This window comes from Harpia harpyja, chromosome Z (genome assembly GCF_026419915.1).
Source record: "Harpia harpyja isolate bHarHar1 chromosome Z, bHarHar1 primary haplotype, whole genome shotgun sequence".
Classification (NCBI taxonomy): Eukaryota; Metazoa; Chordata; class Aves; order Accipitriformes; family Accipitridae; genus Harpia; species Harpia harpyja.
This window is the reverse complement of record NC_068969.1, coordinates 85,308,889-85,334,720: the sequence shown is the minus strand read 5'-3', so window position 1 is coordinate 85,334,720 and position 25,832 is coordinate 85,308,889. Positions and strand designations below refer to the sequence as shown.

The window sequence follows — 25,832 nt, the reverse complement described above, 5'->3', positions numbered from 1 at the left end:
ATTTTGCTAGACCACCTCCTCCCCCCCATCCCATTTTACAGAACAAAATAGACTTTGCCAAAAGTCCTCAGTGCCTACCAAAATGTGGTTTAGATTTCAATCTGTCTTTAAAGACTGCCACAGGACCTGAATTCTGGAGGTCACCTTGTATTTCATCATTAAGTTTTAGAGTGTCTCCAATCCAGCCCTTTGTGGCATATTTAACATGAAACAATTAGATAATCTTTTTAAATAGACAATAAAATGAAAATACAATTATTATTTCTGGAAGTTCAGTACATCACTTAACAACTTCATTCTTCATATTTATATTGGCTGATATATCTGAGCAAATGACAAGAAGTCTTACATAATTTTGTTCTGTTTAGCACATATAATGACTAGAAACTTAATGCAGAAAAAGTCATGCTACAAAATTTCTGAAAGTTTTAGGGAGTTGCTTACTCTGCCATCACTATAAATCCGAAAATTTATCTTTCTAAGAGCTGCCCTGTCCAAAACCTCTTTGACTGAGCATCCACACGTGATTGTCAAGGTATCAAAGAACAGATCATGATGTAGTTTATGACCAGCTCTCCTGAGACCTATAAAAAACAGTAAGTTAATTCTATTAGCTGCATACTGTATTAATTGCTTACACAGTACTTGCATAACAGCACTATCAATCTTGTAAATAAATCCTTTTACATAATAAAGGAAAACATTCCCTTTGCCTACAGGGCAGCAAACCCACCAGCTTTTTAGTGAAATGTCACTGCTCATGGAATGAATCTAAATCAGATTCAGACCTAATTAATAATGCAGATTGATTCTAGGGAACATCCTTCTGATACATCAGATTTGTAATATATACAGTAGCATAACTGGTATATGAATGCAATAAGGACAAAATCACAAGACTGGAAAGGAAAATTTTATTATATAAATGGATATTAACCATCATGCAGCTTGCCATAACAAAGTTTAGAGTCTTAGTGCTTTTCACAGCAGCAAAAGGTCTTCCAGCTAAGCTGGCAAATAAAGCATGGATAATTATGGCAATCGTTCCTCAATTCCCAGCATCCCAGTTCTGCATAGCTCCTTCTGACAGCAATGATAGTCATGCCAGTGAAAAAAACCTACCAGACCACATGGTCAGCTGCAACCATTATTTTCTGCTACAGATTCTATGCTTTCGGTCACCTGTTAAGCTTTAGGATTTCAGTGTTCATAGCAGGTATGATACTCCACCCAACTTAACTGAAATGTTCCTATTCCTTTAATCTCATTTATTACTTATTTTTGCTATGTTATTAATACTCTGTGCAGATTTCTGTGTGTAAACTAGGATGGTCCAGTAAGTGAAGTACAGAGCTTGCAGCTGGAAACCAGCATTTGAATCTTGTCATCTAGACACATGCTGTGTAGACTTCTGTTAGTTTCCCAAAGAAACAGAAGTGATGCTTGCAAGCTCATATCACATAGATATCTAATCCTTGGATGTCATTATCAGAATTACACAAAAACATCAGCTATGAATTTTGTATTAAAATGTTCTCTCTAGAGTTGAGAGAACACACATCAGCTGGCAAAAACCCCCCATAAGTTTATTTAAGAAGATGTATTATTTAAGAAGGTCTAAGTATTTAAGAACAGTTTCTGCAAACATTAAACACTCACCTTCAGCCAAGATTAGAGTAGCATTGTGTACCCGTCTTGCAATATGCCTTAATCCATCAGACCCATGGTATATACCAAACATGGCTGCCATGTTAGCCAGAAGAGCCTAGGATCCAAATACAGTTTACGACATCATTATAATCATCATCATCATCATAATCATCATCATCATCAAAGATTACTTCATGTTAGTTTAATGGAAAGTTTCTTTAGCACCCAGGGACAACCACATATCCTCAGCTAATATTATACTTGATTACGTTTTGCCTACAAAATAAAAGGTGGGAAAGGCAAATACTTTTAGGAAACTGTAAGCACTGATTATGAATTCAATGGCTTTTGAAATGTAACTGCATCAGCAATTAACATGAACTTAAATTCAACTACTGCAACAAAGACATTTGAAGACTCCTGAGTAAAGCTAGTCTCATAGGAAATGCATTGTTCAGGATTGGTACAAAATATACATGGGATATCTCAGGAATACTAAGTAATTAAGCTTGTTTTAATAGATAATAATCCCTCCTCAAAATCTGGCTCAACATTAAGAGCATGAGCAAAGCATTGATAGGAGCAGAAAAAATTATGAACTTGTCTGGCTGAAGGTCTGTGGAGGCATGCTGAAGATAATTATTTTAGATAATTACTTACTTAATCGTGGTATTTTCCTGTAAAGATAGCTTTTGGCAATGTAGTATTTTTGAATCAAATCACATAGACAAAAATATTAGTTGTGACACTTTGAACAAGTAGTTTTAGACTTTAAAAATTGATCTTTTTTGCCTTGAGTGGGCAATTTCAGATCATTAGAATTCCCTTCCGTTTTATTAAGAAATCTGTCTCATTCATAACAAACACAGCACTACTCAGTGGCGTTCACCCTATGAGACAGATGGACTCATGTACAAATTCAGGGCTAAAGTCTTTATTAAAGGAAGCAGATATTAATGCTCGCTTTTCAAGCAGGGTTCCATTTTTCAAAGGACTCAAATGCACAAACACCAGAATATTTCAAAGTTCTTCATTTTTCTAGTAAAAACTCTCAAAAGTAAAGGTAACTCAAATTACTGTGATGTTAGGACTATAATCTTATGGTTTAACTTGTTCCTTTCTACTGCTGAAAATAAAGCATGACAAGTTACCTGTGCTGTGCAGATGTTGCTGGTAGCTTTATCCCTCCTGATATGCTGCTCTCGTGTTTGCAAAGCAAGCCGGTACACTTCCTTTCCATTTGCATCTCTAAGTCACAAGCGAAAATGTTGTTTCTGTTACTTTAAAATCACAGTAATTTAAGGCATTAGGCTCTATGCATGCTAACCTGAAACTAGTTACTTATCCTCAGAGACAGAAAGTTGCTGGAGAGAATAAAGCATAAGTCAGGACAGCTGTGATATCAAACAGAGAGTGAGACTAAAGTCTCTAGATTTCTGTTTACATCATGGCTGGAAAATGTGTCTGGTCAGGTAGAGCACATAGTGAATTTTCTAAGCATACTACACCAAAACTTGGTATTTGCCTTAAAATGCCACAGATTATTGCAATTGTTTTAACTGAATGGTAACCCAGAACTTAATCTGAACAAACACAAAGAAGGCAGCATCTTTTCTAATGATGTCAAGTAAAAGCATGTTGAGTTTGTGCATAAAAATAAACCATCCAACAAAGTTGTATGAAATAACTGAAAGGGCTCTGGCCAATCCATCCTTTAAGAGGCCCTTTTGTAGGGTTCCTAACATGTTAAAAGTGGAGACATAACAGCCAATCTAATATCCTTTAAAACTATGAAATCTTTCAGAACAGCCACAAAAAGAAATGGACAAACTATGTACACATATATAAAAATATATATATAGTACATATGCGAGGGTTTGAATAGCTAGACTACTTGCCTCAAGTACTTGTACACCAGTTACAAGATATTTATATCATTTTCATTCCAGCAGTTGTTTAGGGATTTTGACTATACAGCTGAGTTTATCATCAGTCCATCCAGAGAGACCACATTGGCAGGCTGGAGAAGTGGGCTGACAGGAACTTCATGAAGTTCAACAAGGGGAAGTGCAAAGTCCTGCACCTGGCAAAGAACCCCATGCACCAGTTCATGCTGGGGGGCCACTCAGCTGGAAAGCAGCTTGACAGAAAAGACCCTGGGGGCTATGGGGGACACCAAGTTGAACACAAGCCAGCCATGTGCCCATGCAGCAAACGCGGCAAATGGTATCCTGGGCTGCGTTAGGCAAAGCTTTGCCAACAAGCCAAGGGAAGTGATCTCTGCCCTCTCCTCAGAGCTAGTGAGGCCACATCTGGAGTGCTGTGTCCAGTTCTGGGCTCCCCCATACAAGAGAGATATGAAAGTACTGGAGAGAGTCCAGTGAAGGACCAGTAAGATGTTGAAGGAACTGGGCCATCTCTCATATGAGGAAAGTCTGAGAGAGCTGGGACGGTTCAGCCTGGAGAAGAGAAGGGTCGGGGAGGACCTCATCAATGTATATAAATACGTGAAGGGAGGGTGCAAAGAGGATGGAGCCAGGCTTTTATCAGCAGTGGCCAGTGACAGGATCAGAGGCAATGGGTGCAGACTGAAACACAGGAGATTCCTCCTGAACACGAGGAAACACTTTTTTACTGTGAGGGTGACTGAGCCCTGGCACAGGTTGCCCAGAGAAACTGTGAAGTCGCCATCCTTGGAGATATTCAGCAGTCATCTGGACACAGTCCTGGGCTACTGGCTGTAGGTCACCCTGCTTGAGCAGGGGTGTTGGACCAGATGACCTCCAGAGATCCCTTCCAACCTCAATCATTCAGTGATTCTGTGATCAAAAACTTTAAAAAATCCACGGCAGAAAGCTGCCTTGAAAAGTACCATAGCTTTTTCCATTTTAACATTTTCTTCTCCAACTTTCTTAAGATGCAGCAAGATGAAAATAGATTAAAAATATTAAACCAGGTATAGTCACAGAATAGCAGTAGCATGACCTTGATAAATAGAATTACTGTTCTTTTGTAAAAGATTGTACCAGACTTCTGATCAAAATCTGAATTGGGAATCAGATTTCAGAACTATGAGTAAAGCCTAAGGACACCCTTAGAATAAGCAAGATGATTAAAAATATATTTGAGGGAATATTACTACACAAATGAAATATATCTAAGCTTACTGATAACTGTTAATGTCATTAGTTATTTTGGTTACTGAAGTACTTCTGAATAGCTTCTCTGCCAAAGATATGCAGTTTTTCCAGTGACAATTTGCATTTCTTCTATTCCCAGTTAGACCTCTTGCCAAAATTCAAAATATATCACCAATAACAAGAATTAGAGGTAAGTTTTTGCACACTGTTTCTCTGCTTTGTTTAAGCCTGACTAAAATTTGTACTAGATTAAGTTTCTTCTTGATTATTTGGGAGGTTCACTGAATTTTCTATTTCTTCCCATTTATGTTTTTAATGACTGGATGTCAGAGAAAAAGGTGTAACATACAGAATAAGTGGAATAAGTTAGCTTGCAAAGCCTCATGCTTATGCCATCACAATTAATCCTCTGCTGTTTCGGTTATCTCTTCATCCCACATTGCAGCAAGCACTATAGACAGTTCACAGCTTCATTCCACACAAATGCAATTCTTTAAGCTTGCTTCCTAAAAATTGAAGGCGACTTTTATTCTCCCAGTTTTCAAGAAAAAAGGTGTTCGGTACAACACCACAGTTATTCATAAAGGCTGCACAAGATGATCATAATGTGTTTTACTTTGATTTTCCCTGAAGATACCAACAGCGAAGGGAGCCCTTACCTTGTAACGCCCACCATTCTGCCTGGCATCATTCTCACTAGATTCTCCTTAACAGCAAAGAATGCCGCATGGGGTCCCCCGTAGCAGAGTGGCACGCCAAACCTCTGGGAGTTACCCAGGACAACATCTACCCCAAACTCTCCAGGAGGCTTCAGAATACAGAGAGCCAGAAGATCAGTAGCGCAGCAGGCGAGAGCCTGAGAAGAGAAGTGCACAGAGCAGTCAGCCTCTTTTCTGAAGGAAAGGTGTTTGCATGGGAGGTAAGTTGGAACAACAAACAGTTCCATATCACTTGCACAGAGCTGAGGTGCAATGGTTGTAATGGTTGTAATGGTTATCAACTGCATGGAGCCGACCCGTAATACTTTAGATGTTGTCTCATGTAACACTTAGTTTCTATGACTATGGCTATTTGATGCACCAGATTGAAATCTGAGACAAATAAAATTTACTTTACCCCGTTCTGATGAGCTCTTTCAACAAGTTCAGAGAAGTCTTCCACTTTCCCTTCAGTGTCTGGATACTGAAATAATACTCCACTGACATCCTTTCCACTGAAATCCATCTCATGGGGTAATTTGATCTCAGTAATAACACCCGTATAACTGAAAAACAAGAACATGCAGAAGACAACAATATTCAAACCATTTCCTGCCTTGGAGCGATACTTAACATGATGTTTTCATGGACTTATACATGACTTTTCTCTCTCTAACATACTGAGAGTTGAACCTGCTTTGCAGCACTAAACATTGAGAAAGTTTCATGTCATGGTATATAGTACTGAAGAAAATTGCATTTGATATCATCATCAGAAATATGAAGCAAAGCAGAGCAGAGGATGCCTAAGCTACTTGATATCAACATTTTGCTGCTTTAGCATGTTTAACTTGGAGAACCAAGTCATAGTTTTAGCAGATGGTTACTTTAAACTGTAAACTTAAAACGGATTTAGCTTTCATTACAAGAGAACTTTTGCTATCTAGGGTAATTAATTTCCTAGTTAAAAAAAAATGACCAGCCTGAATTCAGTAACCAAATGTATATATTTGTGCCAACAACTTAAGGGGAAAATTAAATATTTTCTTTTTATCAGATATTCCGTCTCTTTTTAAACATCTTTAATTACTTTGCAGTTGTATTTGAATGGAAAAGTAGAAGCAATGCCAAATGTTAACAGATTTCTGCTTCTATTTTGCAAAGATAGCATAATCCTATATTCCAAAAATATTAGGTATATGGTGAAGAGGCACAGATGAAAAATGATTCACTGAAAGTGAAAAGATATGGTGGAAAATGGAGAAAAACATTACTTTGCTCTAGTTTGGACCACTGCTGTAGTTTGGGGGTGGCATCGGGCATCTACATAGAACTTCCTTCTTTTGTTATGCCTGTTAAAAAGAAAAGGAAAAAAAGAAGGGTTGCATATAAAGAATATATTTTTTCCATGGAAATAAAATTAATTGGTTTTCTAAATATAGAGTTTTCCTAAGTTAAAAGGCAGTTGTAAATTTTGGTTATCATAACCAAATTAAGTGTAAGATTGAATGAAGGTTCTAGTCCATTTAAAATAAGAAAGTTCATTTCAGACACTCAAATGAGATTCATACGTGACAAAAATTAGACTATGAAACAGAAGAAGGAACCAGCTTAAGAAGCTGCAGGAATGCCTCCACACACACATACTCTTTTAAAGGAATACAACTGTGGTCTTTAATACAGATTCTCAGTGTTGCCCTGGATAACCAAACATAAGCCATTGAAATAGTAAAATGGAGACTAAGACAATTGCCTAGTTTTCTCTGGTAAACATGATTTTATGTCAGACTGATACTTTGAACAATTGAATAGTTACAACACAGTCACTGCTGTGTAATGTCCTTCCTGATATACAGTCCCACAGTGACCTTCAGTCATCTCTCTGATTTCATTTGATTTGCAGATCCTTTTCAATTGCCCCTACAATACAGATCCCCAAAAGTAAATTTGGGTATAACAGTAACAGTTTCACTTTTAGCAGCTTAGGACTGATCTACTTCACTGGTTTTTAAAGCTTCTTTTAACCACTAGTGGAAAAAAACAATTCACGTCATCAGTGTTCATGGACACAAGGGATTCATGCCACAGACTATTAGGTTATGCAATAAAAGCTCCTCGGCACCCCCCAGAGGGGCAATGGCAGGTGGGGGAGCCCAAATAACACCCTGTCCCTGCTGCTCCCAGGCCCATCAGAGGAGATACCAGCCCATCAGAGACCCATCTCCACAAGCACAGAGGAGCACAGAGGCCCCAAGGCAGGTGGGAATGCAAATTAATTAATTAACCCAAACAGACACATTGTCTCCCCTGGGGGGGAGATGTTATGGGATGCAGGGGAAGAGCATTTTGGGATTGCAATGGCTTATTATGAGATGTTTAGGGGAAAAGGGATACAGCTAAGTGATTCTGGGAGGAACAAGTGTAAGAAAATAGAGAGCTAAGGGAGTAAACAGGGCCAGTCATATATAAATGGTTGCTTGTTGATGCACTTGCACCCAACTAGTACAGTCTGTCCTCTCTTCTCCTTCTGATTCTTTTCATGGGTGAGCGGACTCTGTATTCCAGGAGTGGTGGTAGATGTGTACGGCTGTCTGGGTGCCAGCAACTGGAGTCGGACCATGGAGGATCCACATGTCCATGGTGCTGCAACTGGAGTGACCGGACTGACTGGAATTCAGTGCCAGCAACTGGAGCAGCACCTCAGCCATAGCGGCTCCTGTGGTGGTAGCAGCTGGAGCAGGTGTGTGTCTGGCTGCCAGCAGCTGGGCTGGTACCACAGGCAGGGCAACTAGACTCTCTCCAGTAGGTCCATCTCTTTCGTACTGGGGAGCCCAGAACTGGACACGGCACTCCAGGTGTGGCCTCACCAGTGCTGAGGAGAGGGCAAGGATCACCTCCATTGACCTGTTGGCAACAGTCCTCCTAATGCAGCCCAGGATACCATTTGCCTTCTTTGCAACCAGAGCACATTGCTGGCTTGTGTTCAACTTGGTGTCCCCCAGGACCCCCAAAGGCCTTTTCTGCAAAGCTGCTTTCCAGCCTGCCAGCCCCCTTCATGTACCCCATATGCCTTGGGTTGTTCCTCACCAGGTGCAGGACTTTGCACTTCTCCTTGTTGAGCTTCATGAGGTTCCTGTCAGCCCATTTCTCCAGCCTGTCAAGGTCCCTCTGGATGACAGCACAACCCTCTGGTGTATCAGCCAATCCTCCTAGTTTTGCGTCATCAGCAAGCTTGCTGAGGATACACTCTGCCCCATCATCCAGATCATTAATTGGACCCAGTGTTGCCCCTGGGGTGCGCCATTAATAACTGGCCTCCAGCTAGACTTCATGTCACTGATCACCACCCTCTGGGCCCAACCATTCAGCCAGTTTTCAATCCACCTCACTCTCGCCTCATCCAGGCCAAACTTCTTCAGATTCTTTGTGAGGATTTAAGGGAGACTGTCAAGGTAAACGATACCCACTGCTCTCCCCTCATCTACCAGGCCAGCCATTTAATTGTAGAAAGTTATCAAGCATGACTTCCCCTGTGTGAACCCATGCTTGTGACTCCTGATCACCTTCTTGTCTTTCCCATGCCTGGAAATGGTTTCCAGGACTAGCAGTTTTTCCATCACCTTCAAGGGATTGAGGTGAGGCTGACCGGCTGGTAGTTCCCCGCATCCTCATTCCTGCCCTTCCTAAAGATAGGGGTGACATTTGCTTTCCGCCAGTGCTGAGGCACCTCTCCCAGTCACCATGATTGTTCAGAGATAATCAAGAGTGGCCTCGCAATGACATCAGGTGGTTCCCTCAGCACTCATGAGTGCATCACATCAGGGCCCAAGGACTTGTGTATATCCAGTTTGCTTAAGTATTCTCTAACCTGACCCTCCTCCACCAAGGGTAAATCTTAATTGCTTTAGACTTTCCCCTGGTCTCTAGGTCCTTAGGTTTCTTAAGGCCTTAGACGTCTGAGTTACATTCACATCAACACTGGGAACTTCTCCAGGGGCTTAACAACATGGGCTATAGTTGTTTAGTGATCTGCTCAGTGAAAAGGCCACACTCAACTTCAACCCACGCACCTATCCACGCCTACTCAGCAGAGATGCCTTTCAAACTCCAAAATTCCTTCGTGCTGTGATTTAACCATACATTTAAACATAGATTTAAACACAGTACCTGTGACATAATTGCATGGCTTCTGCAGCAGCTGTCCCCTCATCCAGCAAAGATGCGTTAGCCACATCCATTCCTGTGATATCGCACACCATAGTCTGGTAATTCAGCAGGCTCTCCAGCCTGCCCTGGGAGACCTCAGGTTGGTAAGGAGTATACTGGGTAACCCTGTAAGAAAAGAATTCTGAATTTGGGTCTAGGAAAATAAATGTGTAACAGAATTATGCCAATATGTAACTCAACTATGTCATAAGAAAAATAAGTTGTAAAGCATAACTCACTAACATGAAAGTTTGTTAGAAAACAGTTACTTTTAGATGGCTGTAATATATTACTGTCCTGGAAGCCTGAGAATATTTTCTCTTCTGGTACTGACTTGGCTTTTTACAGAAGAATTCTATTTCTCCATTTTGAAAAGAGAAATTACTTTTAAAACAGAGGTGTGAGTGCATCTTGGGGAAGGGAGAGGGAAAGTAGGCACTGAGTGTCAGACTATTTAGTCAAGTTACAATATCCAAATGAAAATGATTAGTTCAATCAAATCTAGGTATTGCCATTATCTTTCAACGCTGTTTCTGAAGCCCTTTCCTTGCCAAGTCTTCTCCACTCTTAGGGGAGGAAAAGCACTTGGCATTTCACAGGATCAAGCTCAGAATATGCAACTTCTTGTGAAATGACAGTTTCCATATATGTTAGTGAAGGGAAATGAGACTGATGTGAGTTTTATCTGTTGTCATTTGGAGAACAAAACAGTAGAGGCAACATAACCTGTTCCTTAGAAAAGGCAAAAATCTAAGGGAAACACTCGATTATAACAGTCCACAAAAACAAAGCAGCATGCATCCAGGGATGAAAGGCAAGAACAGAGATTAGACTCTCCTCTCACTGCTGGAAATTTGGATAAATTTGGGTAAAATCCCTGGACTGGGAAATATTTCCACAGTCACTCAGGACAGACTTTACGCCAGTTTGAATTCAGGCTAGCAGCCAGAAACAAGTGGTAAGTAGGAACACTCGTGGCCTCTGTTTCCTAGCAATAGAAGAAAACAACAGTTTGTTTCCTGGGCACTAGTAAGCCCCAGACTTTCGAAAAATGCTTACGGGTGAAGGTATAATCTTTAAAAAGAGACTGAAGTATTTGGAAGTTCAAGTCATGTAAAGTCAATAGAAGGTGAGCAACAGAGATTTTTAAAGAGCAAGATGCAGAACCTGTGGTATAGAGCAAGATAAGAGGAGCAATAAAATAGTAATGCAAGAGAAGGTAGGAAAAAAGTCCTGAAGAAGACAATGGAAGAGCTAGAAAGAAGGACATAGTAAGTGAACTCAAAGTGTAATATATGATGCTAATGTATTTACTGCCTATTTAAATGATATATCTGCTCAAATTTTTCACGTATACTATTCAGTACAGTGACAGAAAGCAATAGCTATATATCAAATTAGATAAATATTGATGATTTTCCCAAATATTGAAGGTTTTTCCTGCTTCTTAGCCAAGTCTAACACTAAACTACTTATCATCATATACTTGGCTGCATAGTTCACAAATGAGACCATGTCCTGCGCAGCATGCAACATTGCTCATCTCAACAGTAATAATTTTTTTTCTCCACGGCTGCTAAACCCAGTTTTCAGTTTGTCAGATAAACTTTCAATCTGGCAGTATAAAGGTTTGTTTTCTGAATGGTCCCCCTGCCCACTCAGCTCTCACCAATAAAAAGAGTTATTCCCAAGTCCTTTGCATGAACAATGAGTTTTCTTGCTTAATAAAAGAAACTCCTCTGTACTTGAAGTTAACAGTCTTACTTTCTTATTTTATTTCAGCTAAAGGCCTTTCTTTCTCATTATAACTTGCAGGAGGAACTTAAAGCAGACTAATAAGAATTAAAGCATTGAGATTAATTGAAATGCATTAGAGAAATATGACTCAGTGCAAGAAAAAAAAAAAAAAATCAAGAATCATTGGTTAGTACTTGCCAGAATAATCAGTTAACAGAAGTGAGATTTTAATTAAAGTTGAGCACACTGGCTTTATTATTCATTTCAACAAAAACATTGTTTCATTAAACCGTTACTAATTAGGGGCTGATTCAAAATGAGAAAGGTAGAAAAAAAAGAAAAGTCAGTAGTAGGGAAGCAATACTTCACATTAAACTTGGCTGCAAATTTTGCTAAAGGACATTGAAGTTGTAGCTGTTCATGTGGTGCAAAATTCTCTATTTTGTTTTCAAAGACAAAGCATCTTTCTTAAGATGTGAGCAATGTTCACAACTCCTTACTTGATGAGAACCCCCTTTCCTAAGATTTTATCTTACACAATTGAAGACAGACTTTGCAATGAATGCTTCAAAGCTGACCAATCAAATCAGCTACCTAGGAACCTATTAAAAAAGCCTCAAGTATTTCCACTCATAGTTTATGCTCAAATGATTTTTTAAATTAAGTTTTTCATATTGTGTAAAATAAATAAGTCTATTCTTAAACTTCTAAGAAGTAGCTGCTAATTTGATGGTTCCCTTGAATAACCTCAATCCTACCCCACATAGTTGGGCTAGTACACTATACTACAAAACAGAATTAATGAAGCTTTGTGATTTTGATATTATGGTTTTGAATGGTAAAAACCGCCAAAGTAAAACCAACCAAGTTTGGAAAGGATGGAAAAAATTCAACAAAGAAATACTGAATTCTGGCATTACCGCAAATTCCAGTGCATGAAGCTTAACAGTTGTACAGGTGCAGACACCTTTTATAACATAAAAACATTTATTTAAACACTTTTTTTTTTTTTGAAGGTTGTTTGGCACTGTCTAAGCATCTAAATATTTTAATATAATAATTCTACTTCTCCACAATTTCTTCAAATAAAACAGCTGGCTTTAGTCTGCACTCTGACTTCTGCCTGCATCTATACTACATGTTACATAACTTTTAAAAGTAATTTAAAAGCAAAATCTTTAAATGCAAAAGTAATTTCTAAAGTAAACTTTTACATAAGTCAAATCTCTAAAAAGCACACTAAACCATCTCTCATTCAAATAACTCCTCTCTTCTGCTTAGGTTTGTTCAACTGGCTATTCTGCACATAATTCAAGTCCAGTACCAACGACATTAAAATGAAAAGGAAGAATTACCATCGTGGCAAGGAACACAGCTACAAACTGCCTCTCGTTCAATCAAAATGGAGGCAAATACGATCTCCAGTCAGCATCTGTTCTGACCAAAAGTACTTCTGTAGACAAACGCTCCCAAGCTAATGAAGGGTGATAGGTCATGACACAAAAGAAACCTTCCATGAGATGTTTGTGGAATCTTTCTTGAGCCAGTGTCTGACCTTCAGGAGTTTGGTAGTAAGTGGCTTCAGTTTTTGTAGCTTTTATAACTCTGCTTGAGTTCAGTGTTTCACCCTTTGCCTCATCCTACTCTCAAAAATACTTGTATGAATACCAACTTTAAGATACCGATGAAGGTTTTAAAAGAAAACCTGGCATCAAAGCAACAAGTATTCAGGAAGCATGCTTTCAGCCAAAAGCTAGGCCACTCATCAAAAGACCTGGTTTATGAAAGAGCAGAAGCTTTGGTACTTGGGAGTTGGATTTGTTCTAGATTTAGCAACAAACCAACAGACTATACTTAAACTGCAAGATCAACAATTATGGCTTCTTTATATTAAAGTTAACTCTTGCTTCTATGCAAAGATTCAGAAAACTCCCTTATCAAGCAATATCAATGAACTAGTTCTTGATTAATATTTGTAGGTGTACAATCAATAAGATCTAAGACTAAGCCTAATTTATTTCTTAATATACAGTAAGTTCTAGCAAAACAGTTCACTATGTATCTTCCTTAGTGATTTTTTCTATACTTTGACTGAATCTCTGGAAAGTTAATGTATTCATAATCAACACAATACTTTTATCTTACAAATTCTGTTCTTGCAGTTTTAGACACCTGCAAGACTAATCTTATGCAATGGCAGAGCTAGAATTGATTTGGGTTTCCAGTTATACAGAGTATTCTTTTTGAGATCTGACAATTAATAAGATGAAACAAACTTAAAGTAAGGACAGAACACTAGTAGAATTTAAAACCAACATATATGAGCCACAGAAAAAAGGTAGTTCATACATCTGACAACACTGAAAAACTGAGCCTGAAGTTCAGTCCTGAATACATGAAATTTTTAAATTATCTGACTTTTATGGACTGGACATCACTGTTAAGGCCAAAAGTGAAACAAAACAAAACAAAAAAGCTGTATTTAATTTAAATAGCACATACATAAATATTGCAGTGTAGAAAGATACTAAAGATATACAACTAGGAGCCAGCCAACTGCAAGCAGTTCCATCCAGCCTGTAAAATTCCCAAATGCCATACTGTATATACAGTTCCAGACACATCACTTGGCACTTCATGCATCTTTGAAGAGCAGTTATAAGGGTGTTCCGAAAACAGTATCTTACCCATCGGTTTGGGAAAGCTGGGTAAGGGCATGGAGATGTGCCAGTTTCCACTCAAAGCATAAACACTGAATTTACTGCCAATTTGGCATGCTTTGTAGTTGCTTGTGCAGCTTTCTGTATCTGGTCTACAAGTAGAAACCAGCTGCATAATGTTTATATCAGATTTTTGCATGCTATGCAGTAATTTTCAGAATGCAATGCATAAGTGTTGAGTGCTACTAGCCAATAAGTTTTATAAGTTACACTACTGATGTAAAGATTGCAGGTGTCCTTGGTACAGGTACTTTATTCTTGCATACTTAATGTCTGGGGGCAAAGGAATCAAGTGAACTGTACTTTGGAGATTTCTGCACCATGCTCCATTGTATGGTATTAGCGTGACTTTAAAGGCCTTCTTGATTTTCAAGGGCTGGTAGGTATTTTTATCCATTTAAGCCTCAAAAATAAATACTACATTGTTTTGACGTATATGTTATTAAGAAGCCTATATGTAAACTGATTTCTGAAACCAAATATTCTTCACATCTTCAGTTATTCATTTATGTTCATGGCAGGGCACAGAATTAATTTGGTATGCTACTAGGGAAAGAGCTCACCACATTGGGTGTGAAAAAATTTAATGAATATGTTAATATGGGTACACAGTATAAGGACTATGCATGCATACCAGCAGACAGCTGACAGGTATTCATGCATTTGAGGGGTCTGTGCTGAAAGTCACATAATTGGTGGTATGCCCCCAAATAAATCCTTCTGTCTGTACTTTAGAGTTGAGATGTTCTAAGGATAAAGTAAGTTACACATTGTCCTGTTATTTATTTGTTTGGAAAAACAGGCTAGTATTTTTGCTAATATTAACTACGTAGTGTATGGAAAATATTTCTAAGACTTCCACCACATGTTAGCATGGAATTGTTAGTCAGAGATTCCTAGGAACAAGGAAGTGTTAGCAGCCAGCAACCAAGACCAAAAAGAAATCGAATATCAAAAATATGGGATACTTGTCCTCTACCTTCTGTGACTAAGTCAAATCCCTCATGTAGGAGACTAGAATTTTAACTGCAGCATTTCAGGTCCACAACACAAATTCTTCTGCTTGTTCTCTAACTTTCAATCAAAGTGTTATTTGGATAAAAAGTTACCTAAAAAATATCCACCCCAAGTGTTTTGAAATAGCTTCTTTCACAAATACAGAAGTAGTTAAAATGGGATTCAGACTTAAAAGGACGCCTGTACTTTTCTAAAGCTACCAGTACAAGAAATTCCTGAATGCTGATTTCCCAGGCACTTATTAGTGCATAGTTTTGGTCAGACAGTTTTATCTTTCAGTAATTAAGCTATACACAGCTTTTATTGTGAACAAAATATTATAGATCATTGTCCAAATGCTTTGAAAAGTTTTGAAACTCCAACAGTGTTGAGTATTTTCTTAACAGAATCTGAGATTTGGGAAGACTTTTGGGGTGATCGTCTAAAGAAAGCAGAGTGGGTCAGTAGTCTCATTTTCAGTTGAAAATACATTTTGTTGTAAACACTTTCCTCCTAAAACCTACTCCTTTGCTTCCTACCTCCTCCTAGCAAGTCCAAGTGTCCTAGTGTGAAGTCCTTCACTTCAGTGTTCACAGACTTCTACAAACAATCTTTTATAAACTTACATTGTATTCCAATGCAAGCCTTGCTCTAATGAATGCCAAGCAGTGAGAAAGTATGAGTCACGTGAGAGTGGCAGAATTGATCAGAAACAATAAGCCTGCACTTGCAGCATTTCCCTTGGAGCTGCAATGTGACGTGTGCTAGCACAGAAATTGTTACACACTCGGTAGATGTAAGGAGAGGTTTGGTTACTTAAACAGCTTCCATAAAGTCTGTATAGTTACTTTTGCACACACGCACACACACCTACACCCTCTCCCCCACAAACATTTCAGCCTTCACTTTAGCCATCTAAAAGTTTAGCATTTAGCCATCTAGTTTGCCTTTACTGGACACTCCAAGAACAGATTTCTGGATAGACTCTCCCCGTTGTTGCATTAACACTATATAATTTTTTAGGGTTTAAAAATATGCAGTTCATTTTGGTCCATTTACTTTTTAATTGTTCTTATTTTTGCCTCTAGCAATTGATTATTTGTTTTGTGGCACTGTACTGAAATATTTAGATTGCATATGTTGCAAAAAGTGGGTGGGGATAAGGCCAAATAAAACTTTGTATAGATGTACTGCATAGAGTCCAAACAGTGCAACTTTTTTCTCAGTTCAAAAGTTTGAGATACAAATAAAGCAGACAAGTCTAAAAATACATAGACTTGGAGGTCTACAGGTACATAGATCCATTTATGGCAACCCAAATTACAAAAAATATAGCATCTAAGTAACAATGGCTTTTTACACTGACTAATTTGACTCATTGATTGGTTGGTTGGGGTTTATATATATATATACACACACTTTATATACTATATATATATACTATATATATATAAACTTTAAATACTGCTTTTATTAAAATAAAAATTACTCAGTAATAAAGATGACAGTTATTATTTTAATACAGTATAAAAAAAAGGGTGTTACTAACTAGAGATAAGGGAATTTCTAAACCAAATGAGGCAATGCAGGGTATCAGTGGCACTCAGTCTGTTGGAAACTAAGACTCCACATTAAATTTAGTTTTTCTGTTGCATCATTTCTGAGTTACAGTTCTTTAGAGAAATGTCAATGCTAAATGAGTATTTGTAATCAAGCGTTAGTGCCTTTGTCAGGAAAAGTCCATCAAGACACAAACCCCCATTATTATTTAGATTAATGATATTCATAAGATATAAATCAATGCATTAAAATATTTTCCTTTTTACATTTAAGTAAAAAAAAACCCAAACCACCCCCTCCCCCCCAACCAAAACCCAAACCAATAACATTCAGATTCAAGTCTGTCAGACAGGCTGCTCTTTTGCTTGTCCCCAAAAAAGAAATGTCGGCTGGGTGATGAGAACAAGGTACAATATTCTTAGCCTCTTCATTAATGAATTATCAAGTATTGCTGTCTACCTGTTTCCAGCCACCAGTGAAATATTTGTTCAGACAAGAACATACTTTATGGATACATATTAAACTCTTGCAGGTCTCTGGTTTAAAAAAAAATCAAGAAAGAAATACCAAGAGAAAAGCCTTTAAAATTTTTAAGGCTTCTTAGTTCCTCCTACGAAAACCATAATCAGAGTATTGCATAGTATTTAACTACCTCCATCCAAAATTGCATACACCAGCGGAGGAGGAAGCCAATTTAAATTTAGGCAGAAATTAGAAAAAATTACTTTAATTTAGGAGTTAAGTCTGTATACTTCCTTAAAGCAAACAAATATTCTTGGTTTAGTTCATAATAAATAGGAGCTGTGAACAGCAGTCACAAAAATCAATGAAATATTTTACAGAAAAGCATCTTCTAAAGTCAAAAGTATTCTTCTTCCTTTCTAGCTTCAGCATGAACAACACATTTCCTACACTTACACATCAGTATCAAATATATGAAAGCCTTAGTCAAAAAAATAGGTTTGGGTTATATTTTTTATGCTTATTCATAAGATGAACTTCAAACATATATTTATATATATGTGTTTAAAAAGAAAACATGGTACATTACCATCCTGCATTCTCCAACAAATTCCGTGCAATGGGCTGAGGCACTGAGCAGTTGTAATAACCCATGCCTATATAAGACCTCCATATCTTGTTCTTGCTTGCGATATTGTATAGAGTTTCAAGGATTTCATTTTCACCTAATTGAAAAGAAATTGTATCAGAAAACTACAGTTACATATAATGCTAACAGTTTTTAACTGAAATGCCTTGTACCCCTGTGTAAAAAAATTGCAACATGGATGATACAAGTATAAATAGTAGCAGAATAAAGTGCAAACCAAGGACAGTAAAGATAAAAGAATAAGCTGGTAAAATATTCTGGGAAAGTTTAAATTCTGCCAAATTCTGGAAAATGCAACAACTGAATAATAACAGGGTTTCAACCAATGTGGAAACAATAGCGAGAGAAACAGCTGTAGACAAACGGCTTATAGAGCCCTTTTTGTGCTAATGCAATATACATTCTGGGTCTCTTGCACATGCACTAAAATATATCTTGGAAAGCATCTTTTATTAGCTAAACCTTGCACAATCAGCACTGGATGAAGCCATAGCCATCCACAACTATGATTTAGTGTTTCTAACAGAGCCATATTTGCACAAACTGGGCTCACAATAAGAACCCAGTAGTTTCTTAGGCTTAAAAAGAACTGTACTTTCTTGCATTCTCCCTAAATAGCTGATAAAATGGAACAGTTCTTTTAATTCAATTTTAGTATGCTTCACCAGTTTATTAAAAAAAAAAAAAAAGAAAGAAAGAACAAAAAGTGTGAATACCGTATTTCTAGTTTAAGAAATTCCATTTAAGATTAACTTTTAAATGAATCTGCTGATCTATTTTGGAGAGATTACAACAGAATGCTTTTGAAGCATCCAGACAGAAGGCATTTGCCCTCCCTCCCCCAACCACAGTTTAGTCTTTGTTCTTGCTTCTACATACTTCTCAGTGTCCTGAAGGCTATGCAAAAATCACATTCAGTCAACCTGTTCCTAGTAGTCAATGAATAATGCTACCCAACATCTGCCAAAGGGAAAGATTTACAAAATATTTTAGTACCTGAGGCTGCAGAAAGATGGTCAGTAAGCTGCCTAAGATTAGACAGAGAGATAGTCATGCCCAACCTAACAGACCTGTGTGGAATTGGACACCAACCCTCTTAGGTGAGGGGAGATCCTCCCCCCCCCCTCCCCCCAATCTGACCTCAGAAACTGCTTTACTGGGGCAGTTGCACGAAGTTCTGTTCATTCTGCATTGCAACTTGAAAATCAGACTTTGGAATATAAGGCTACAAATCACCAAAGCAGAATGGCTTGGGCCCTGGATGTCTCAAAACCTATTTTCTCTCCGTAAGTTACTCAGCAAGAGAGATCAAGTCAAAGTTAATGTTCTGGGATCTGCTGGCAAATAATTCTCTAGGTTTTGAATTCATTTCTTCTGCAGCCACAAACAAGGATACTATAACTTTAGCTCTGATTTCAAAACTCATGCCTCCTCTTCCTTTTACTCAAAGTGCTACTATTACATTCCATGTGTAAAAATTAATTTTGTAAAAAAATCTTCTGGTTTTCAATTAATTTCTTCCAGAGTCACATTATACCTTCCACAAAGTTATTTTTTTACTGATCTTTAGTTCTCACTTCAAAGTTCATTTCTTCTCTGCCTTTTACTCAGTGTTACTATTAGATCTAATGTATAAAGATTAATTTCTTGTTTTCAGTAAACTGCAGTTTTTCTCAAAACTCATGTGTTTATTGAACTTAGCAATGTCCAGGGCAAAGTTTCTAAAGCCTAGTGAGCAGCTCCACTCCCCCATACTCCTCCCGCACAGTTTATTCCAGATAGATGCCTTGTTTGTTTAAGTGAGAGTTTTAACACTGTAGAGATCTTCCTCTATCACTTGCAAACCAAAAATTTGATGAAAGACAGTTTGGGTGGAGTTTGAGAAGGAGGGTTGTATTCTTGCAGAATTCAAACATCAATGATTTTTTGAAAATGGTAATGAATTTGCTTGTTTAACTTCAAAGGCAGTTGAAGGCAGAAGCTGGCTATCATATAACTTGCTCAGTAGCCCAACGTCACACACAAAAATGCATTAAGAGTGAGATATCTGCAGTAAACATATACCACAAGTACTGTACTATGTGCCAGATAGCATTCCCTTTGTTTGCCCAACTGGACATTTCTTCTAGAGAGTCATTTCTGAGCAAATATAGCTAACAACTACCACATGAAGACACTGAACTTCCGCTAGAGCTCTCTGAAATAAACCAGTTTCCAAACCGATCCAAGGCACAAAGCAAAAAGCCTAGTGAGACTGTAAGCAGCTTAGGTAGGAATTAAGCTTAAGAGTAGAACCACATTCCACCTAGAAGAGCTGCACTGATAGATCCCAACACAGAATATATTTTTAGTAATTACATTTTTATGAGTTACACTACTAGTTTTAATCAGGGTGGTGAACTGCTGGAGGGCACTCTCCTGCCACTCCTGCTTCACCTCACTTACCCTGCTTCTTTGTTCACTACAAAGGGAACAGGAGCAGTACAGCTCCAATACACATCTCCCGCATTTGGCATGCCTGTTTGAAGAGACCTGGGGTGAACACTCCTTCCCCTATGCCTTACACTGCCTTGAAGTTGTTGATCACAGCATGTCTTTAGGAAGACAGCCCGTAAGGAATTGCACTCTCGAGTAACGGAAGTCAATAGCCCCTGATTTGTCTGTACAGCCTGGCTTACCTAAGACTAAACATAAGTCCATGTAGATTTATGATTTAATTTTTACGAATTCAGTGTTTGCTTTACACTGATAGGGTTCTGAATTCAAGCAAAACTGATGTAGACAAGGGTGAGGGAAATTAACACATATGTTGGCATCCAAAGACTGGAGAGCAAGGGAATGAAACCATTCTTAACAGCATCCCCAGCACTGACAGGAGGGGATGGAGGAGACATAGCTGGGCTCTCCACAGCGGTGTGTGGTGGGGGGCTGAGAGGCAGCGGCACAAGCTGAAACATGAGAGGCTCAGGCCAAAGATAAGGAGAAGCCTTCTCCCTGTAAGGACAGCCCAGCAGTGGAGCTGGGTCTCCATCCTTGGGGCTTTCATCTTCCGACTGGGTGAAGCCCTGAGCAGCCCAGTCTGAGCCCACAGCTGAGCCTGCTCTGGGCAGAGGCTGGGGCTGGAGCCCTCCCCAGGTCCCCACCAGCCTGAACAGGATCCCATGTCTCTGTCAGTAGCTGTATTTCTCACTCCATCAAGCTTCGTTTTTAACACTGTATTCCCATAATATTTGTGAAAGGGGTCTAACACTTTACTGGTCACTCTGTAAATAACTAATGCTAGTATAAAGGCAGAAGAACGCTAACCACATGAGTACCTTATGTATGTTTTAAAATTAATTTTCAAATTTGAAATGAAATTGCTAGGTTTCCAGTTTGGTCAACAAGAGTGTCACCAAACCCCCAAAATTACACAGACTTTTTCTGTTGTATGAATTATATACCTTGGAGTATATGTAGTGGAAACAGTGTATTCTTGTAAATATTTATTTATTTATTTAAAGCTAAAACACATGAAGTCTAGGATTTTGGCAAATTTCAATACATATGGTTGAAAAAACAGAGCTTGCAAGATGTTGTGTTGGGTTACTGATTTTTTTTTTTTTAATTCTCCCTAGCAACGGGTGAAATAAAGATGCAATATCCAAAATGGGGAAGTAAAACAGAATTTTAAAAAATTGACTATGGTTAAGAAATGTTTGGAAACTGGCCATCATGCTCAGCTATTTATTTCCAGTTTTCTAAGACAACATGGTTGAAATGCCTTTATCTTGAATTTATTTTATTGGGTGTACTCTATAAATTCTTTAAGAACCTTGTTCAGCAAAAAAAAAAAATTGCCAGCTAAGGCACTGCAGTTGACCTTTATTCCCCTCATCAACTCATTAGATAATACGATCAAAACAAGTACCCAGAATAAAGTTCATTCATCTTGCAGTACTGCTGTCTCAGAACTGTAGAGAAAATTCACTGAGGCTCCCAGTACTAGTTCTGTGAGGACACTTCATTACTGCTATACCCACAGGTAGAAGAGGCAAAACATATCACAAAAATAATAAGAGGGAGTGAATTATCAGGTTATAAAATGATAATACCATTATTTCTGCTAGTGTTTTTGTAGTTAGCACAGTAGATTTGCCTTGAACTTGTGAGATACCTGCAAAATAATATGGTACCCAAAAAAGAGAGAGAAATCAAGACAGAAGGAGCAGTTTGAGTTATACAACTTAAAACTCATAACACAAAAGGGAGGTGACTATTTGTTTCATATCATTTTGTTCACATTGTGTCAGGTCTTAAAAAAAAAAAAATCTAGCTTCTGAGATCAGAAGAAAAAGTAAAAGCAGAAAAGGACTTGGGGGTGCTGGTTGACAGCCGGCTGAATAGGAGCCAGCAGTGTGCCCAGGTGGCCAAGAAGGCCAATGGCATCCTGGCCTGTATCAGAAATAATGTGGCCAGCGGGAGCAGGGAGGTGATTGTCCCCCTGTACTGGGCACTGGTGAGGCCGCACCTTGAGTACTGTGTTCAGTTTTGGGTCCCTCACTACAAGAAAGACATTGAGGTGCTGGAGCGTGTCCAGAGAAGGGCAACCAAGCTGGTGAAGGGTCTAGAGCACAAGTCTTATGAAGAGTGGCTGAGGGAGCTGGGGCTGTTTAGTCTGGAGAAGAGGAGGCTGAGAGGAGACCTTCTCTTTCTTTACAACTCCCTGAAGGGGGGTTGTAGTGAGGTGGGTGCTGGTCTCTTCTGTCAGGTGACTGGAGATAGGACGAGAGGAAATGGCCTCAAGTTGCAGCAGGGGAGGTTTAGATTGGATATTAGGAAAGATTTCTTTACTGAAAGGGTTGTTAGGCATTGGAACAGGCTGCCCAGGGAAGTGGTTGATTCACCATCCCTGGAGGTGTTCAAAAAACATGTAGACGAGGCACTTCAGGACATGGTTTAGGGGGCATGGTGGTGTTGGGTTGACAGTTGGACACAAAGATCTTAAAGGTCTTTTCCAACCTAAACGATTCCATGAGTCTATGATTAAGGAAGCAGGATCTTCAGAATAGTTGATATAAGAAAAAGGGGATGAATTAATTTCTCTTGCTTTAGCAATTAATTCGACCTCCATTAAAAAAAAAAGAACCATCATATATTATTGAAGCAGAACAGTTCCAAAGCACCGTCAGACACGTAATAATGCTGCAAGACAGCACAAGAAAAGTTTCTGTTCCAGGTGCTGAGTCCAACCAGAAACTTCCCAAAAGACAGGCGGAAAGCTAACACCATCTGTTGCCCTGCCTCCTCCTTTCACTCAGGCTACACGCACTCACCCAGCCTGCCTGGGCAGCAGAGGCAACCTGAGGATGCTGTGAGGAGCAGAAAGCTCGGACGGGCTGAGTGCCAGCAGCATGCCTGCCTGTCTCTGTCCTACCCCCAAGGCCTGCTGCCTTTGAAAAGAACAGCAGCAGCCTGGAAGTGCTGAGGAGCAAAGTGTGAGGAGCCAAGTGCCACCAGTGGTAATGCAGATTCCTGCACCACTTGTGGGAACACTCTGGAGGATGACAATTACCCCTGCTATAGGCATCCAAAGCATACAGTGTGGACTCCAGAAGCAGGGAATCTGAAATGACTAAATCAGCTCTAAAAATCTGACTGACATTAGGAGCTGATGATAAACTCATCCAGAATTATTTTTTTAGTGGCATTTTAAATACAAAATCGTAGTTAAAGTAGATTTAACTGCATGAAGAACAGTTAAATTTGAAGATACAAATAGTCTTACTTACAATACAACTGCTGCTGAGCAATTTTGCTTCTAAAAATGTTTGGACTGGAGACCCAGTTAGTTTCTTACACAGATTTTATGAACTAATGTTTATAAATTTCTAAAATTTGAGAATGTAACTGGGAATACTTTGGAAAAAAAATCATGGCAGAGTTTGTAGACTCATTTTTTTAATTCAAATCCTGAGCAAAAAAGCAGAAACACATAATATGTGTACAAAGCCCACCCATTAAATAAAGATGGACATACAATAGCAGCATTGCAGGGATAACTACAACTGATACAGACAGTAGGTTTGCAAGGATAAAAGAAAGAGGATTACTCTTATATAAGATGATCTGTTCTTTTACTTAAATCGATCAATCACTACATACATGCTAAAGCACCTTCAATACCTAAAGAAAAGCCGATTGTTAAAGTTTACTTACTGTGACAGTGGGGAAAAAAAAACCCCTCTGTAATACCAGGTGAACACAATTAAGTATCAAACAGATGTCTACCCTTATAAATATTGACTGAACAGAAGTTACATGTCAAAATAACATTTTCCTGTACGTATATCTACAGAAAAAGCTGAGTGTAAAAAAGCCCCCCTTCCGAATTGGCTGAGGTACAGGACAGCAACTTACTGTTACAGGAAATCAGAAATTTTTCTATTTCACCCCTACTGGCTTTCAGTGGCATGTTCAGGTGGTTTTACAACACTGTCAGGGGGCTCATGGCAGCAGGCACTTTTAAAATGGCTTTTTTGTCAGAAAAGGGACACAGATAGTTCTGTCATACTACCTACCAAAGGAAGCAACTCATTTCAGAAACCTCTTAGCACAAGCTACACTCCTTCTCTCCTCCATCACTGACCATGTCTGTACAAGAAGAGATCTACCAACACGGGAACATTAATAAATATTGAAAAAGCATTTCTAGTGTAGATGCACTTGTACCAGCAAAGCTTAGCATTTACCAGAATGGCTTCTTCATTCATACATGAGCAAAACAAATGTCCAGTTAAGGCTAGAGGCTTTCTCTCTCAATATATCATGTCCTTCAGAGAAGTAATGAAGCTTGATTCTTCCACTGAAAAGTAGGGCTGTGCTAAAATGTCCAGGAAAGACAACACATGTACAAAAAGTTTATGCTTCTACTGTAATCAAAGATTTTATTTACGATCATATGCAATACCATTTAAAACAGCTCTTTAACATAAGCTGCATCCCCAGGAAGATTTTTTTTTTACTGCTATTGCATACACACAGCTGATTGATTTTCTTTGAGACAGCTTGTTACGTTACCAAGGGAAGGATCTGTAATGCAAAACAATCTTTCTTACTGCCATGCCTAATCAAAATTTGAAGATATGCATATACATCCAATGTACACATCTGAGATGAGGCCTAAAGCTATAAAAGTTTAAAAACCCCCACAATTATAATTGCAGAGACCTATGATACCCACCCAGATGTACTATTTATGGTGAGTGCATGGTTTTCTTGGACTGCGTATCTAATTCTATCTGTAAGCGTGACTTCCATGAGACTTCAGTTCAAGCTCAACTGCGTTTCCCAATACAAAGGAGTAGGTCGAGCACTGCTGATTTGTTCAGCTGTCCTCTGACCTGTGCAGTCACTGTGATTATGTTTTTTAATTGAAGTTATACAGAAAACTGGAAGTGTATATTTAAGCCATTAGGAATTGCCGTATTAGAAATTTTATAAATGCTAAAGCTGAACAACACATTTTGAATGGCCTTGCCCTGTTTTCTCATTGCATGTATGAGTTTGGGAGATGGTGGGAGCAAAATTGTCTTCATACACATAAAAAGAACATGTTTAAAATAGAACACAGTTCTCATGACACTTTCCCAGTTTTCCTATTTCCCTTTAATACAAGGGAGATAAATAATATACCATACTCACACAAGAAGTCCCACACTGGCGACTGGAAAGACAGTGTTATGTCTAATGGTATATGAACGAGGAATCAAGTTTTACTCAGACTACAGTGTCCTAGGTACAAGACGTTCAATGTGAAGTTGCCCAACTTTTAAGCTGAGGCTTTTAACTTAACTTTTACAAGCTGTGGAGTTTTCTGCTACCAGTGCAGTGGAAAACTAGTGACAAAAATCCACACATTAAATAACAAAAGACAGTTTGTCACACTGGCTGCAGAAGGAAAAGCAGCAGTGTGCAGAAAAAAGTTTTCTGTACCTCATGCAAGCACCTCTTTTGAAAACTCACTGCTGCATGC

At 38.6% G+C, this 25,832-nt stretch overlaps 1 protein-coding gene across 1 annotated transcript in view; it reads right to left on the bottom strand.

Annotated features, from left to right (window-relative positions):
- GLDC (glycine decarboxylase) overlaps positions 1–25,832 on the bottom strand; it is a 50,867-nt gene that overhangs the window by 22,659 nt on the left and 2,376 nt on the right. Inside the window, exons 3-10 of the mRNA XM_052778880.1 lie at positions 17,759–17,894; positions 9,656–9,820; positions 6,763–6,840; positions 5,907–6,054; positions 5,450–5,646; positions 2,802–2,898; positions 1,660–1,765; positions 445–584 (exon numbers count right to left, since the gene is read on the bottom strand). Of these exons, the coding sequence (XP_052634840.1) occupies positions 445–584; positions 1,660–1,765; positions 2,802–2,898; positions 5,450–5,646; positions 5,907–6,054; positions 6,763–6,840; positions 9,656–9,820; positions 17,759–17,894 (1,067 nt within the window). The remainder of the gene's footprint in view (positions 1–444; positions 585–1,659; positions 1,766–2,801; positions 2,899–5,449; positions 5,647–5,906; positions 6,055–6,762; positions 6,841–9,655; positions 9,821–17,758; positions 17,895–25,832) is intronic.